The sequence below is a fragment of the Carcharhinus amblyrhynchos genome, chromosome 30 (assembly GCF_965287045.1).
Source record: "Carcharhinus amblyrhynchos chromosome 30, sCarAmb.v2.hapA, whole genome shotgun sequence".
Classification (NCBI taxonomy): domain Eukaryota; kingdom Metazoa; phylum Chordata; class Chondrichthyes; order Carcharhiniformes; family Carcharhinidae; genus Carcharhinus; species Carcharhinus amblyrhynchos.
The window spans coordinates 23,339,866-23,357,986 of record NC_137353.1 but is presented as its reverse complement, the minus strand read 5'-3'; the positions used below and the strand labels follow the sequence as shown (position 1 = coordinate 23,357,986).

Sequence of the window (18,121 nt, the reverse complement as noted above, 5' to 3'; positions counted from 1 at the left end):
GCGGAAGGAGGCTATTCGGCCCATTGAGTCTACACCAACAACAATCCCACCCTATCCCTGAAACCCCACATATTTACTCCACTAATCCCCCGACACTAAGAAGCAATTTAGTACGGCCAATGCACTTAACCAGCACACATTTCAGACTGAGGGAGGAAACCGGAGCACCCGGAGGAAACCCACGCAGACACGGGGAGAATGTGCAGACCCCACACAGACAGTAACTCAAGCCGAGAATCGAACCCGGGTCCCTAGCGCTGTGAGGCAGCAGTGCTAACCCACTGTGCCACCGTGACCCAGCGACAAGGAAGGAACGGTGACATAGTTGCTGTGTGATTTGGAGGGAACATTTGGAAAGTGGTCCTGTCTCTGTGTACCTGCTGTCCTTGTCTTTCTCGGTGGTAGGGGTGGTGGAACAGGAGGATTGGGGTGGGAGATTATCTGGAGCTGGAGCTGGTGAGGGAGTAGTGACTGCAGCTCGGTGAGGGAGGGTCAGTATGTTCTCACCTGTATGGTTTGTCTGGTCAGTAATGTCACAGCAGCATCCTTCAGCTGAACAGCCTGAAACCCATGGAGTGTCGGACTGTCTGTCCGGGACACATTCCCTTCATGTTTCCACCTGAGCTGTTTCTAGGAGCCGTGGAGATGGGAGTTGTGCTGACAGGGTGATGAGAACTGCAGTATCTAACGCAGGCTGTTAACTGTGTTTATCACCAGGCCCGACTACAGACTGACTTTGGGAACCGCGTGAAGGAAGAGCTGGCGACGTTACGAGAGCTCTCCGTCGATCAGACCCTCCTTTGGGTGCAGAAAGTCATCACTGGCATTTTGAGCAGCTCGTTGTCGTGGCAACAGCAGTCGGAGCAGAGCCTGTTGGATGCTGGGATAGATACGTCAAGCTGTGAAGGAGGTGACTAACACTGGAACCTTCAGGGGTGGGGTGGGGCAGAGGGGGGTACCTTTGGGTATCACAGGGTGTCTGACACTGGCTTTTCAACTCTGGGGCTTTATATTGAAACACAGGCTCCCGTTTCCCCCCCCCCCCCCACTCTCCGCCTGGGTACCGGCTCCCTCAGCACAGGACAACCTCTGGAAGGGCAGAACCTCTGGAGGAAATACATTCTCCTGCGGGACTCAGCAAGGCTTGTGGGAATTCATTGGGCTCATTTATTAGATTAAAAGCTTGTTTGGACACATTAGTAAATGAACTGTGCTAACCCCAGCGGAGTTGCACACACACACCCCCCCCTTCCCATTCAACCCTTTCTGAAAACCACTGAGAATATTGGGAACTTATTGTCTTCATGGGGATTCAGCCATGGTAATGCCATTGAATGTCGAGGGGAGATGGTTAGATTCTCTTGTGTTGGAGATGGTCATTGCAAAGAGTGGGAGAGGATGTTCTTCGCGGAGACTAGGGCTGAGGTATGTTGTTGGGACGATCCAAAGGGAGCGTCTGCCCTGTGGCTAATCTGGGATCTGATATGCTGGAAGATGAAAAGCATTTGCAGGCAATGTCAGCCGGTCCCATTCTGTTTCTGTGCAGGAGTCATTGGAGTTTTTCAGCTGCTGCAGAGAAAGCTTCACACGGCAGAGGAACAGATGAAGACATTGCAGGTACAATGAGAACATTCTAGAATTGGTGAACTCCTGGGCAGCAACTGGTAACGCACCCATATTCACTACCAGGAACCTATACACACCCCAAAACGATACACATGCCCCAAACCAATACACACCCCAAAACGATATAGACACCCCAACCCGACACATGCGTCCCAAACCGATACACGCACCCCAAACCGATACACACCCCCCCAACCCAATACACACCCCCCAACCCAATATGTACACCCCACACCAATACACACATGCCCCAACTCAATACACACACCCACACAATTGCTTTGGGATATCGCTCAGGGACACGGACCAGTGACCTTCCCAGGTCCTGTCTCCTCAGGAACATGAGGTAAAGTTCGGCCTTGACTGGACGTCACACCTCAGCTCAGACATATTCCTGGGGTTTCAGTCACATGACCTCCTGCTGCCCCACCCAGTCAAAAAGCCCGTGCCTCGACCCCCCCCAATCTTTATAGAGAATGTTTCTGATGAAACAGGCGTTTCTTTCTCAACATTCCCCTGGGAATATTTTTCTCCAGGGCTGTTTGCAGTTGTATCCTGGAGAATCATTGTTAACACCCTGGAATCTCTAGCACAGCCCAGGGTTTGGCAACCTGCAGCCCCGATTCTAACCCCCTTTGCAACCTAACAGGTTAATGTATCCCCCCCAGGAACAGATGGATGGAGTGCAGAGCTCCCGGGATAGCGAGAGACAGGAGCAGCTGAAGCAGCTAAAGGCGGAGTGTGAGCGACAGATGGCAGAGGAGATGAGACGGTCACAGGCGGAGATTCAGGAACAGCACGAGCGGGTAAGCAGTCCCCAGCCTGACTTGAATTCACTGTCCTGGAGTGGGTCATGATGTGGAGATGCTGGTGTTGGACTGGGGTAAACACAGTAAGAAGTCTCTCAACACCAGGTTAAAATCCAACCAGTTTATCTGATAGTAAACCCACAAGCTTGTTTCCGAAAGCTTGTGAGTTCACTATCAAATAAACTGGTTGGACTTTAACCTGGTGTTGTGAGACTTCTCACTGGAGTGGGTCCACATACTTCCAAGATTAGATTCTGATGGTTCCTGTTCAGTCCTGTTTTTACATTGTTTTGGTTTTAATTTGGGATTTTAGATTTGGCTGGCTAGTCTAGCATTCATTGCCTGTCCGTAACTATGCTTCGGAGGATGGCTGTTAGGGACAGGAGGGGATCTAGTTTAAGCAGTCCTGCTTTCTCATCTCATCCCCATCCATAAGTTGCAGAAAGATGCTTTGATTTCCCCCTTTATATGCAGCGGTTTATTTCCCAGCCAGCCAGCAGCCCCCCCCAGTTTTGGGGTAGTCCAATTTCTGTTGTACACTCATTCATAAAGGGCGGTAGGTTGAAGACTGATGCTGGATAATTGACTTTACCAATCGAGGTAACTGCCACAATGAGGAAAGGCACATAGGGATGGATCAGTCTTGTAGGTGATGGTATGAGAATTCCAAAGTGTCACTGGGTGGATGTAGAATTTCCCTTGAACTTGCTCTGTGTTAGTGTCGCTTCAGAGATAACAAAGCTTCAGCTTCTCTGATATTGCCAAAACGTTCCATTTGTTCGGGTTTACAGGCAGACAGAATGCTAACTTTCCGAGGTTATTATCCAGTTGTTAAATTTTCTGCATGTAGCCATTTTGAAATATACATTATATAGAAATATAGTGAAGTCTTAGCTCCATGTCAGTCAGGTTCTTGAACCGTTGCAGTCGATTTGTTGTGGGGGTGCTGTTAGGGAGAGAGTTCCAGGATTTTGACCCAGTGACAGCGACGGAACAGCGATTTATTTTCAAATCAGGATGGTGAGTGGCTTAGAGGGGAACTTGCAGGTAGTGGTGTACCCAGGTATCTGCTGCCCTTGTCCTTCAAGATGGAAGTGGTCGTGGGATTGGAAGGTGCTGTCTAAGGATCTTTGGTGAGTTGCTGCAGTGCATCTTGTAGATAGTACACACTGCTCCTGCTGAGTGGCAGTGGTGGAGGGATGAATGTTTGTAGATGTGGTGCCAATCAAGTGGGGCTGCATTGTCCTGGATGGTGTCAAGTTCCTTGAGTGTTATTGGAGCTGCTCCCATCCAGGCAAGTGGGGAATATTCCATCACACTCCTGGCTTGTGCCTTAGGGACGGTGGACAGGGTTTGGGGAGTCAGGAGGTGAGTTACTCGCCACAGGCTTTCCAATCTCTGACCTACTCCTGTAGCCACTGTGTTTATGTGGCGATATTAAACCTAAATTAAAATTAAACGGACACCAGATCGTTCAATGGGAATCACACCCGCCGCAGCTCTGAGTGAACAGCGGCTGGGAGTGGGGGGGCACTGGGGGTTGTGCCCAGGCCAGGCTCACGGCCCAGGGATCCCTGTAGGCCGGGATGGCAAATCCAAAGTTCAGGCCTGAATCGAGCCTCGGGCGGAAGCTGTTGGTGTGAGAGGTGTTGGGAAAGTGCGCAGGGGTAACAAGTGTGGGAGGTTAACGTGCGGTACTGTGTCCCCACAGCAGCTGGCTGAGGCGGTCGCCACGGAGAAAGAGAGGGGAATGAAAATGGTGGAGGAGGAGAAGAGGAGGCGTGAGGAATCCGAGCTCCGTCTCACGGAGCTGAGTGAGGTGAGTGACAGCAACGCGTGGGGGTGAACTGCATGGGAACCTGGCCAGCACCAGTGCAATGGGAGCCGAGGTTACAGCCTGGCAACAGCGTATGGGGTTGTACCCTAAATCTTGGAGTCCTTCGGAGAGGAGCCTGTGGGGTCTCGCCCTCCCATGCCCAAAACCACCAAACTCCAGAGAGCCTGTGATTATGAGGTGGCACAGTGGTTAGCACTGCTGCCTCATGATGCCAGGGACTCAGGTTCGATTCCGGCCTCGGGTGACTGTGCAGACTCCCCACAACCATTCTCCCCATGTTTGCGTGGGTTTCCTTCGGGTGCTCCGGTTTCCTCTCTCAGTTCAAAGATGCGTGGGTTAGGTTGATTGGCCATGATGAATTGTCCCTTAGTGTCGGGGGATTAGCAGGGCAAATACAGGGCGTTACGGGGATGGGGCCTGGGTGGGATTGTGGTCGGTGCAGACTCGATGGGCCGAATGGCCTCTTTCTGTACTGTAGAGATTGTATGAATTCTATGGTTACCCTCGGTGATGCGACCTGTCCACTCTATCTTTGATCACAGAGTGCAAAGGTGAAATGTCAGGAGGTGGAGACTCTGAAACTGCAGCTGGGCAAGATGTCACAAGCACTGGATGAAGTGAGGAAAGTTGAGGTATGTTATTGTCCATGGTGCTGTCACTGAGTAATAAATAACAGGTTAAATCAGGAAGACACTCTGAAGCTAACCACACCAGTAAGATAGACATGGGGGCCACAGGTTCAAACTACCAGAAGGAAGGCTCAGAATTTGATTGGGGAAATGTGTCTTCCAACAGAAAGCAATCCCTGTGTCCTTGGGCCTTGGAGTAGAGGGCGAAATCCTGGAATGATTTAAGAAATGGTTTGATGCTGGAATTGGGAGGAGGGTCCAGTTTTTCTGGAACCAAATCATTGTCCTCATCGGCATTTATTTTTGTGACGGAGATTTCCCTTCATTCACCACATTCTCCTTTTTGAAGTGCTGGGTTGTTTATTTTGTATATTTTCTATCTTGGGGCTACGCTGGGATGACAGTAGTATTGATGTGTGTAACTGGTTTTATTTACAGTGTTTTAAATGTCTGTCCCGTGCTACAGCTCTTCTTATCATTCGCTTTTTATTCTGAGTCCACACCCAGGCCTAACCAATCAAGCACTGTGAGCATCAATAGTAACCAGACTCTCATAATCGAACACAGAACAATCAAACCATTGAACACTGCAGTTTGGCATTCCCAATCCATGACAGGGTGGGGGGGGTGAGACTCGTCTTTGCTCTCTGAGGAATGGTAGAGAAAGAGGAAACATGCTTCCCAATCTTCAGCTTACTGAGTGCTGGACTCACTGAAACAGAGGGATAGTTCCACTCAGCAGGGCGGCACAGTGGGTTAGCACTGCTGCCTCACAGCACCAGGGACCCGGGTTCGATTCCCGGCTTGGGTCACTGTCTGTTTGGAGTCTGCACATTCTCCCCGTGTCTGTGTGGGTTTCCTCCGGGTGTTCCGGTTCCCTCCAAAGATGTTCCGGGTTAGGTGGATTGGCCATGATGAATTGACCCTAGTGTCGGGGGATTAGCAGGGTAAATGTGTGGGGTTACGGGAATAGGGTGGGATTGTGGTCGGTGTGGATTCGATGGGCCAAATGGCCTCCTCCTACACTGTAGGGATTCTGTGATTCTGACAGGGCTGCAGTTCTTGAAGCCGGTGGGGGGGGAGAGACTGTCCTGGAAGGTCTCCAGTGAACTGACGATTCTCTGGTACTACAGACGGGTGGGCCTCTCTCTACCCTTCCTCCAGCCGTCTGGAATATCTCTGTCTCCTTGCTGTTTCCCAGGGTGACCTGCAGGAGGAGCTGGCAGCCCAGCAGAAACGGCAGGAAGCCGAGGCTGCGGACCTCGGCCAGCAGATTGACCGCGAGCGGCGCGGTCACCAGGACGAGCTGGCCGAGTTCAAGGAACAGATCCGGCAGCACTCACGGACCATCGTGGCGCTGGAGGAGAGGCTGCTCACCGTTACCAAGCAACAGCAGAAGGCCGAGGAGGACAGAGGCGTCCTGTCCCACAAACTGAGGGGTAATTGTACTGTATCTCACACAGGACTGTCTGGGGAGGGGTATTTACACAGGACTGTCGGGGGAGGGGTATTTACACAGGACTGTCTGGGGAGGGGTATTTACACAGGACTGTCTGGGGAGGGGTATTTACACAGGACTGTCTGGGGAGGGGTATTTACACAGGACTGTCTGGGGAGGGGTATTTACACAGGACTGTCTGGGGAGGGGTATTTACACGGGACTGTCTGGGGAGGGGTATTTACACAGGACTGTCTGGGGAGGGGTATTTACACAGGACTGTCTGGGGAGGGGTATTTACACAGGACTGTCCGGGGAGGGGTATTTACACGGGACTGTCGGGGGAGGGGTATTTACACAGGACTGTCTGGGGAGGGGTATTTACACAGGACTGTCTGGGGAGGGGTATTTACACGGGACTGTCTGGGGAGGGGTATTTACACGGGACTGTCTGGGGAGGGGTATTTACACAGGACTGTCTGGGGAGGGGTATTTACACAGGACTGTCTGGGGAGGGGTATTTACACAGGACTATTGGGGGAGGGGTATTTACACAGGACTGTCGGGGGAGGGGTATTTACACAGGACTGTCGGGGGAGGGGTATTTACACAGGACTGTCGGGGGAGGGGTATTTACACAGGACTATCGGGGGAGGGGTATTTACACAGGACTGTCGGGGGAGGGGTATTTACACAGGACTGTCGGGGGAGGGGTATTTACACAGGACTGTCGGGGGAGGGGTATTTACACAGGACTGTCGGGGGAGGGGTATTTACACGGGACTGTCGGGGGAGGGGTATTTACACGGGACTGTCTGGGGAGGGGTATTTACACGGGACTGTCGGGGGAGGGGTATTTACACGGGACTGTTGGGGGAGGGGTATTTACACGGGACTGTCGGGGGAGGGGTATTTACACAGCTGATACTGGGAGGGTTTTCCAGCCCTGATTCTGGAAATTCCCAGCCGAGGTTGATGGACCTTTAAATTGTCTATCAATGTTTCTGCCCCATCCACAACAATCCCCACAGCGAGTGGGGCAAAATTTACCCCGTTGACTACAGCATAGTGGTTAGCACTGCTGGCTCACAGCGCCAGGGACCCGGGTTCGATTCCGGGCTTGGGTCACTGTCTGTGAGGAGTTTACACGTTCTCTCTGTGTCTGCGTGGGTTTTCTCCGGGTGCTCCGGTTTCCTCCCACTGTCTGAAACGTGTGCGGGTTAGATGGATTGGCCAGGCTAAGTTGCCCCTTGGTGTCAGGGGGTTGGCTAAGGTCAATGCATGGGGTTGTGGGGATAGGGCCTGGGTAAGATTGTGGTCGGTACAGTCTCGATGGGCCAAATGGCCTCATTCTGCACTGTAGGAATCTATGATTCTACTTTGATCCTCAGAATCAGAGTGAGAAAGCATCACATTGATGAGATACAATAAATAGTGATGGAAATGTGGTGGTGGTATTATAAATATACGTTGTGGGAAGGCGCTGTAGGGAGTTCCTACAGGGCAGATGGACAGGGTGGGATATTTTTCCCTCTCCGGGGTGTGTTTGGCAGCAGTGGGGGGGGCGGGGGGCGGGTGTGCGGGGGTCAGCCACTTGTTGACGATGGGATCTTACTGACCCATCATCATTAACGAGCTTCCCTGCTGGACGCACCCGTCGCCTCTGGGAATCCCGTGGTGGGATTGCATTATTACAACATAAACTCCCACCGGTGTAAACGGCAGCAAGATTCCGGCAAGGGAAGAGTGATTAACGGATATTATTTCAGGATGAAGGGATGGAAACATCAGCAGCCCAAAGTGGGTTTGAGTTTAGGGAACAAAATAGCAAAAATCTTCCAAGTAGACAGAAAGTGGACCCTAGGTCACCGGGAAAGTTGCTGGATTGGATAGTCAGGTACAGCTTTAAGTCAAACCCAAATCCATTCCTTACTTGCTCCCAAAACCCAATAGAATCCAATTCATGGTCCCTACAAGGCAGACAAACAAGATCCCACCTGACAAGGTGAGGCATTGCCACCCCATCTTAGAATCCCTACAGTGCAGAAGAGGCCATTCGGCCCATTGAGTCCACACTGACGCTCTAACAGCGTATCTTATCCAGGCCCCGTCCCCCGCCCTATCCCCGGAACCTCACGTATTTAGCATGGCCAATCCACCTAACCCGCACATCTTTTGGACTGTGGGAGGAAACCCATGCAGACATGGGGAGAATGTGCAGACTCCGCACAGATGGACAGTGACCTGAGGCTGGGAATTGAACCTGGGTACCCGGCGCTGTGAGGCAGCAATGCTAACCAGTGTGCCACCCTTCAGGGGTAAAATCAGGGATGTTTAAGGGGCCAGACATGGAGGGACACAGAGAGGGTTACAGAGCTGGAGGGGCAGGGGGGAAGGCCGTTTGCGGGATTTGAAAATAAGGAGGAGTATTTTAAAAGTAAGGAAGCTGAAGCAGCAGGGTGAGGTGGTGAGGGCAGGGATGATGGGTGAATGAGGCTCTGCCGGTTAGGAGATGGGCAGTAAAGGAGGATGACCTCGGGCCAGAGTCCAGCCGGGAGTGAATTGGAATGGCCAAGTCACTGAGGCAAGAACGAGGGTTCCAGCAGCAGAGGTAGCACAGTGACCGGATGACCATAATGGGCAAGAAAAGACTTGCTGATCCATTGGGCCTTCTCCACACCAATGCCTGACCAGACACTTTGCCCCCATGGCCCCCCTCCCCTCCAACGTCCAACAGCCAGTGTAATCTCCTCTGAGAAGCTAAAAGTGCAGGATTGATGAGGAAACGATACGCCGGAAATCTCTCTGACAATCAGGTGACCAGTCAAGCAGTGGGAAAAACTGGAACCAGAGGGCACAACTTCAGGATAAAGGGACGATCCTTTAAAACAGAGATGAGGAGGAATTTCTTCAGCCAGACAGTGGTGAATCTGTGGAACTCTTTGCCGCAGAAAGCTGTGGAGGCCGGGTCATTGAGTGTCTTTAAGACAGAGATAGATAGGTTCTTGATTAATAAAGGAATCAGGGGTTATGGGGAAAAGGCAGGAGAATGGGGATGAGAAAAATATCAGCCATTGGTTGAATGGAAGAGCAGACTCGATGGGCCGAATGGTCTAATTCTGCTCCTATGTCTAATGGAACATGATTAACTGTTCATCCCTTTACCTTTTGATGTGGTGTGATCTTTGTCAGAGCCAGGAACAGGTCCAGCTGCCTCTTGGCAATGGACGTAAGGGTCTACGCTGCAATCACAGCTAATTTCTCCTGAATAAAACTCCAGCCTCTCGAGCACACAGAGCCCATTGCCCCGGACCCAGAGAACACTGGACTAGAGCAGCGGTGCTGTGGAATTGGGGGGGGGGCGGTGAGGGGCCGGGGTAAGAGGTCGGGGTGGGTGGCACGGGAAGCAGTCTCTGCTGACGGTGCCGTTCTCTGGTCTTCCTGTTTGCAGAGGCCAAGAAGAAGCTGGAAGAGCAGGAAAGGAATCGTGATGCCAGGCCGCCTGTTCCAGCCCCAGCACCGGTGGCAGTGCCCATCGTGCCTGACACAGGCGCCCAGGAAGAGGCCTGTGCCTTGCTCCAGTGAGTACCTTACCAGGTTAAATCCAGTCAGAGTTGGCCCCCGGGGGTTCAGGGGTGGGGCACTGCCCCCCCATTAAATGACGTTGTGTGCCTTGCAAAACGGTTAGAGGTTTCTTGTTGATCACCAAAATCAAATGGCGGACGGGTATTTAAAATAATAAAACTAAATGGTTACACATTACAACTGACCCGTTCACCTGACCAACGCTGACAATTGGTGTCAGCTCCTCAAGTGCTGTTGAAGGGTGAGATGCGCCTAGCACTGCTGCCTCACAGCACCAGGCAGTCAGGTTCGATTCCCAGCTTGGGTCACTGTCTGTGCAGGGTCTGCATGTTCTCCCCGTGTCTGTGTGGGTTTCCTCCGCGTGCTCCGGTTTCCTCCCACAGACTGAAAGACGTGCTGGTTAGGGTGCATTGGCCGTGCTAAATTCTCCCTCAGTGTATCCAAACTGGTGCTGGAGCGTGGCGACTAGGGGATTTTCACAGTAACTTCATTGCAGCGTTAATGTAAGCTTACTTGTGACACTAATAAATAATCTTTACTGTTTTGAAGTGCTTTCACCTTGTTGGGAGCGCAAGCTGACAGTGTGCCACTGGGGGGCAGTGCTGCAGCGTGATACAACTCACAGCAGCTGGGGAATGATAGAGGGGAGAGAGAGCAGGACAATATTGTGGGGGTGGGGTGGGGGGAGGCGGGGGGTGGGGGGACGGGTATGATTCCTCTGTGGCCTGGTGGTATAGGTCACTGAACTGGCAAACCACAAGCGTAAAGCACTACTTTGGGGTTCCAGGTTCGAATCCCACCATGGTAAATGGTTAAATTTGAATTGTAATCTCTTAGGGTTTGAACAAGTGGCCACGTTCCTCCCAATCTTTCTCTATCCTGATAGCCTCTGAGGTCAGTGGTAAAGCAATGGCACTTGCGGCTGGCCTGGCAGGGGTAGCTGTTCACAAACCTCCAGCCATCTCTGTGCTATGGGTCTCCCCCTTACCAGTCATCAGTTTGACTCTTCTGCCAAGTCCAGGGGAACTCCAGCAACAATGATGTCATCAAGCAGAGCAAGCAACCAATCACCTTGAAACATTCTCATAGACAGCCAAGCAGGAAGTAAAACGCACTGATTATTCTTCACTTTTAGAAAGTGCAGAAAGAGGCCATTCAGCCCATCAGATCTGCATTGACATCAATCCCACCCAGGCCTTATTCCCGTGACCCTATCTATTTACACTGCTAATCCCCCCGATACTAAAGGAGAATTTAGTCTGGCCAATGCACCTGACCAGGACGTCTTTCGGACTGTGGGAGGAAACCGGAGGACCCGGAGGAAACCCACACAGGCACAGGGAGAACGGTGCAGACTCCACACACACAGTGACCCAAGCCAGGAATCAAATCTGGATCCCTGGAGCTGTGAGATAGCAATGCTAACCACCGTGTCACCGTGTCGCCGAATGAAAATTTCTAGTGATCAAAATAATTGATTGGGACATGCACATTAAAAACTGAAACATAAACGACACTTTTAGAAAGAAAATGTATTGTACGAATAAAACTTGTCACTTTTATCAGAATGGAAAATTTTAACATTGCACTGATTTAAAATTGGTTTCCAGAGCAGGTATTTTAAGAATAGTTCCATCTCATTAACCAGGATTTAACATTTCTGGGGAATTTTTCACTATAAGATTACAATGTAAGAGGAAAGATTCTTGTCAATTCAGTGATATCCAATTAATTACTTCTGCAGGAACACCAACCCACAGACCCTGTGAGGGAGCAGGGAATCACTGATAGCAACGTCTGGATTTCCCTGTGCATTTGCAGACTCCAGATGTTGCGGTCAGTTTGGGTTCATAGAATCCTATAGTGCAGAAGGAGGCCATTCGGCCCATTGAGTTTGCACTAACCACGATCCCACACAGGCCCTACCCCACATATTTACCCTGTTAATCCCCCTGACAGTAAGGGGCAATTTAGCACAGCTAATCAACCTAACTCTCTCACCTTTGAACTGTGGGAGGAAACTGGAGCACCCGGAGGAAACCCACGCAGACATGGGGAGAATGTGCAAACTCCACACAGACAGTGACCCGAGCTGGGGATCGAACCCGGCTCCCTGGCAGCAGTGCTAACCACTGTGCCGCAGTTGACTGTAATGATGGCGAGTGCTGATGGTCTCGCCATGGTGACCACTGTAAAATCAGAGGCACAACCTTCTCCTAAGATGTGGACAAAACAGAAAGCACCGGAAACAGCCCACGCAGTTCAGGAATCGGTACCCAAGAAGGAAAAGTGGGGTTAGCACTGGCAGGTGTTGACCAAGCTGCGGGGCTCAGGCCTGACAAATCTGTTCCTGAAACAAGCCAGGACTTGCCCTTGGGAACAAAGAGAGGAGGGCAGGGAGTCAGAGAGAGAACTTTAGACTGGGCAATGGAGCGAGAGCTTTATTCCGAATCAAAACACGATGTGCTTGACCTAGCAGGGAACACTCACAACATTCAAGGAGCATTTAAATGAGCACTTGAAATGCCATAGCTGGAAATTGGGATTAGAATAGACTCTGACACAGTGGGCCGAATGGCCTCTTTCTGTGCTGTAAATCTCTGTGACTATATTAACGTCTGAGTCCTTTGGGTGAGAGGTATAACCCTGGGCCCTGTCTAACCTCTTGGCTCAGCATCAAAGATCCCATGGCCATATTTTGAGGATAAGTAGGGGAATTCTGCCCTGTTGTCCTGGACAATACATATCCTTCAGTCGACACCATTAAACCGGATTTAAGGCCATTAGCTCATTGCTGTTTGTGGGACCTAACTCTGCACAAAGTGACTCCTGCACTTGCTTCACTGTAACAGTGACCAGACCACAAGTACCTCATTGACCATATGGATTGGGACATCCTCTGGTTGTGAAGGGTGCTATATAAATGCAAAGTCTTTCTTGGTGGGAGTGGGGTTAAAAGAAAGTCAGGCAGTGACATGTGGAAAGAAACAAAGTTAATAGGCACTTTCTTATAACCTCGTCCTGCCCAGCTTTCGGAGAGGTGAGGTGGGGTGAGAGGCGAAAAATGAGAAACATACCCGGTCTCTCACCTTTCCCCCATCGTGCCGGGCCCTGTTTTGCTGGTGAACTTGGCTTTGTTCTCGGAAGGTCATTAGCGACTCCCGGACACTAACATCCAGTGGGAGACCAGGCGTGGTGGCCTCGCAGGGAGGAATTGAAGGCCATTGAAGCCAAAAGGTGGTCGGAGGCAGGGCTGGGCAGTTTCATTCAAGCAGTGCCCACTGGGCACCCTGGCACTGCCCACTGGGCATCATAACTGTGCTGGGATAGTGTCAAGGGTGTGGATGGGGGGGGTGGGTGGGGAGCTTATTGTGGTGGGGTGGGGGAGCTATGACGGGGGAGGGAATAGGAGCTCTGCAGGTGTGGTAACCAGGGAGGGAGGGAGCTGTTTTCTCACTCATTCGGCACTCAGAATGTTTTTGGTAAACTTGCGCCCCGTGTTTCCGATTCCTTGACCTTACAGCAGCGTGGCAGGTAGTTAGAGACACCACGGACAGAAATAGCTGAGGTGGAAATGGTGGAATTTTTAAGCCAGTGCAAGGGAACCGGGGCAGGAGAACGGAACGGGGGCTTGTGATTGTGTGGAGGGAAGGAGAGATTAAACAGCAAAAGATTTCAGGGTGAAACAGTTGAGGTGAATAAATGCTGTGAATTACAGAATTGTAGAATCCCTACAGTGCGAAAGGAGGCCATTCAGCCCATTGAGTCTGTACCGACCACAATCCCACCCAGGCCCTATTTCCATAACCCCACACATTTACCCTGCCAATTCCACTGAGCCTAGGGGCAATCCTAACAGGCACATTTTCGGGGTGTGGGAGGAAACCGGAGCACCCACAGGAAACCCACACAGACATGGGGAAAATGTGCAAACTCCATACAGTTAATGATCCAAGGCCAGAATTGAACTCCGATCCTGGTGCTGTGAGGCAGCAGTGCTAACCCACTGTGCCGCCCATAGGGAGGGAACCTCCCTGTGGTAAAGAGACAATGGTCGTGCCCAGGTGAGGCGTTAGCAGCCAACTGGATGCAACGTGAAGGGACAGAGAGAAAGAAACAAGCCGGTTAAAACATAACACAACACTACAACCAGCTGGAGGCAGAGATTATGATCTAAAGATGTTGAACTCAATATTGAGTCCAGAAGTGTTTTTCCCCAATAATGCTGCCTGACTCGCTGAGTATTTCCAGCATTTCCTGTTTTTGTTTCAGATTACCAGAATTTTGTTTTTGTTTGAGTGAGAGAGAGAGAGAGACAGTGAGCTTTGCTTTACATCTCAGCTGTGCTGTACCTCACTGTGACACCAGGGCCTTGGTACACAGAGGGTTCCAGGTGTCAGTGGGAACAAACCCGCTTGCTGTATCGCTGTCACCAATCTGCTTACAACCAGCGGAAGAGGGAGGCCGGCTGCTGGCATGGGCCGCGACTGGATCATATGATATCCTCCAGTACGTGCAGAAGGAAACCATTTAATAATTACACACGATTTGCGAGGTGAGGTTTCAATCTCAACCCTGTATAACTCAGTACACAACAAAACCTCAACAAACCGGTTTGATTATTTCCTTCAGATAGAACATGAGAGCAGAACAAAGGGAGGAAACACAGACACAGCTTGTTCCTTCAGCTAGTTCCCAGAGTATATTAGTTTGGGTGGGGGAAGGTGAAGGGGACAGCACTGTAAGGCTTGGCATGGACACCACTTCTCTATCCAACGTGACTGTTTATTGCTCAGTAATTGGGATTGGCACCAATCCGTGTTGGTGCTCCCTGGATGTATGCTTAACCCTGACTTCCTGAAGCTAAGTTGAAATATTGGAACATCTTCGGCAGAAGCTCTTTCCTCAGTGAAGAATAGGAACGTTCGCTGTGTTTACCGTACTGGTCACATTTCAAGGAATCCTCTCTAGATATTCCCCAGTGGAACAGCGGTGGAACAGTTGAAGGGCTGCCTCACTGCGCCAGTGACCCGAGTTCAATTCCCGACTTGGGTTACTGTCTCTGCAGAGTCTGCACGTTCTCCCCATGTCTGCGTGGGTTTCCTCCGGGTGCTCCGGTTTCCTCCCACAGCCTGTGTGGGTTAGGTTGACTGGCTATGCTAAATTACCCCTTACTGTCAGGGGATTATAATAGAAGAATCACTGAATCCCTACAGTGCTGAAGGAAGCCACTCGGCCCATCGAATCAGCACCGACCACAATCCCACCCAGGCCCTATTCCCGTAACCCCACATATTTACCCTGCTGATCCCCATAAAACTAGGGTAGTTTAGCATGGCCAATCCATCTAACCCGCACATCTTTGGAGTGTGGGAGGAAACCGGAGGACCCAGAGGAAACCCACGCAGACACGGGGAAAATGTGCAAACTCCACACAGAGTCCCAAGGCTGGAATTGAACCCAGATCCCTGGTGTGGTGAGGCAGCAGTGATAAGCACTGTGCTGCCCCCATAGCAGTGGAAATATGTGGGGTTATGGGGATAAGATAATAAAGTGTCCAGGGACTGGGTCCAGATTGAGGTGTTCAGGATGACTAGTTCTGAATGAAGATATTTTTGTTCGGTTTTTCCCCAGATTAGTGATGATGTTTACCTCTTCATTACCCCAGAGCTCTGTGAGTTCTGGATGTGTGTTTGTTTTCAATTCCTTCACTCAGTTTTCCTGAGGGAAAAAGCAGCACTGGGTTTAAATTTAAACAGCTGATGGTAAACGGAAGGTCATCTTTACCTATAAGAAGAGGTTCTGGCCAGAGATCGATTATAACTGTAACCTGCATCCCCCACGACATCATTTCAGTTCTACTCAGACTCTCGGTCTGTACAAGTGAACTCAATGTGTGAGCTGGTGTGTGGGCGAGCTGGTGTGTGGGCAAGCTGGTGTGTGGGCGAGCTGGTGTGTGGGCGAGCTGGTGTGTGGGCGAGCTGGTGTGTGGGCGAGCTGGTGTGTGGGCGAGCTGGTGTGTGGGTGAGCTGGTGTGTGGGTGTCTGGGCGAGCTGGTGTGTGGGTGAGCTGGTGTGTGGGTGAGCTGGTGTGTGGGTGAGCTGACCCCTGTATCTGTACAGTCTCTGCTATCCAGCAACATTAGCTGGAATAAGAATCATCCCCACAGGTATTGCCACACACGGCGCTGCTGCTGCTTCAGGCTTTGTGGTGATTGGCGGTAAACACACCATGTTTACAGCATTTGGAAGTTTCATTTCAAAGTGAAGCCGGCGTTGACGAGAGCTCAGATTAGTTTCTATTTGGAGTCAGCTCAGTTTCAATCTTCCACTTGGATCACAAGCTTTCTGGTTTCTATCCCACAGGAAGGAATTAGCGGAGACTCGGATACAAGTTCTGTCGCAGCAAGATGTTATCCTGGGATTGAGAAGGGATCTGGCTGGAGCAAACGCCAGGATGTCAGACCTGGCAGGTAGGTTCCCACTGGGAAGAATGGTTTCCACTGTCCGTTTGTGTATTGCCTCTTCCTATGCTGCACTGACTGTATGACGAGAGGCTGCTTGATGTTGCTTCACTCTGGCCACACTCATAGGAACAGAGTCATAGGGATAGGAGAAGGCCATTCAGCCCCTTGAGTCAGCTACTGGAACTCACCAAGCCTGACTGGCAGAGTTCTTACAGATTTCCAACATCTGCAACGTTTTCCTTTTGTAAGTAATGTTTGTACCACACATGTAGGCACCAGACAATCACCCTCTTCAATAAGAGAGAGCCTAACCATCCCTTTGTGACATTATCTTTAGTAAACCCTCCAGCATTAATATCCTGGGGGTCACCAGAAACCTAACTGGTCCAGTCACATAAATGCCATGGTTACAGGTCAGAGACTGGGCATCCTGTGGTGAGAGGTTCACTACCAACACCCCCAGCCTTTCCACTAACTACAACGCACAAGTCAGGAGTGGGATACAGTACTTGTCTGTAGGAGTGCTGCTCCTACAACACTCGGGGAGTTCAATGCCATTCAGGGCAAAGCAGTGGTATTGACAATGTTTCATATACTCGCTGTCCTGCTGACACACCATCTCTCCTTGGAGACATAGAGACTGTACTTCCTTCATTGCTCTGAGTCACGATCCGGGGAGATCCGACTGAACATCACTGTGAGACCAGCGTCACCGTGTGGACTGCAGCAGCGCGAGGAGACTCACCTTCCCCTGCACAACGAGGGTGGGCCAATCTTACCAGCAACACCCCTGTCCTGAGAATGGGTTTTAAAACCTCATAGAGGAAGAATCAAAAAAGAACTCTCCTTGGTAATCTCACTCTCTCCGTCTCTCTCCCTCTCATTCTCTCGCTCTCTGTCTCTCACTTTCTGTTTCACCTCCTCTGCCTGTCTTTCTCTCTGCCTGTCTTTCTCTCTGCCTGTCTTTCTCTCTGCCTGTCTTTCTCTCTGTCTTTCTCTCTGTCTTTCTCTCTGTCTTTCTCTCTGTCTTTCTCTCTGCCTGTCTTTCTCTCTGCCTTTCTCTCTGCCTGTCTTTCTCTCTGCCTTTCTCTCTGCCTGCCTTTCTCTCTGCCTGCCTTTCTCTCTGCCTGCCTTTCTCTCTGCCTGCCTTTCTCTCTGCCTGCCTTTCTCTCTGCCTGTCTTTCTCTCTGCCTGTCTTTCTCTCTGCCTGTCTTTCTCTCTGCCTGTCTTTCTCTCTGCCTGTCTTTCTCCCTGCCTGTCTTTCTCCCTGCCTGTCTTTCTCTCTGCCTTTCTCTCTGCCTGTCTTTCTCTCTGCCTGTCTTTCTCTCTGCCTGTCTTTCTCTCTGCCTGTCTTTCTCTCTGCCTGTCTTTCTCTCTGCCTGCCTTTCTCTCTGCCTGCCTTTCTCTCTGCCTGCCTTTCTCTCTGCCTGTCTTTCTCTCTGCCTTTCTCTTTCTTTTTTTCTCGTTATCTTCCCCACCTCTTTCACTCTCTCTTTCTATGTGTGTCTCTCTCTTTCTCTGTTTTCCAGTCTCTCAATTTGTGTGTCTCTCTCTGTCTCACCCTCTCTTTCTCCCTGTCACTGTCACTCTCTCTCTTTTGCTCAGTCTCTCTGTGCATTTCTTCATCTCTTTCTCTCTCTATCACTCTCTCTCTCTCTGTCTTTCTCTTTCAGTTGCTCTGTCTCTTCCTTCCTTCCTCTGAATCTCTATTTCTCTCTCTTTCTTTTCTCT

General features: G+C 50.8%; 1 protein-coding gene across 1 annotated transcript in view; it reads left to right on the top strand.

Annotated features, from left to right (window-relative positions):
• The window catches only part of fhad1 (forkhead-associated (FHA) phosphopeptide binding domain 1), a 108,244-nt gene that overhangs the window by 27,985 nt on the left and 62,138 nt on the right, over positions 1-18,121 (top strand). The window contains exons 14-21 of the mRNA XM_080214937.1: positions 718-910; positions 1,547-1,617; positions 2,295-2,432; positions 4,147-4,254; positions 4,815-4,904; positions 6,103-6,340; positions 9,791-9,920; positions 16,290-16,396. Of these exons, the coding sequence (XP_080071063.1) occupies positions 718-910; positions 1,547-1,617; positions 2,295-2,432; positions 4,147-4,254; positions 4,815-4,904; positions 6,103-6,340; positions 9,791-9,920; positions 16,290-16,396 (1,075 nt within the window). The remainder of the gene's footprint in view (positions 1-717; positions 911-1,546; positions 1,618-2,294; positions 2,433-4,146; positions 4,255-4,814; positions 4,905-6,102; positions 6,341-9,790; positions 9,921-16,289; positions 16,397-18,121) is intronic.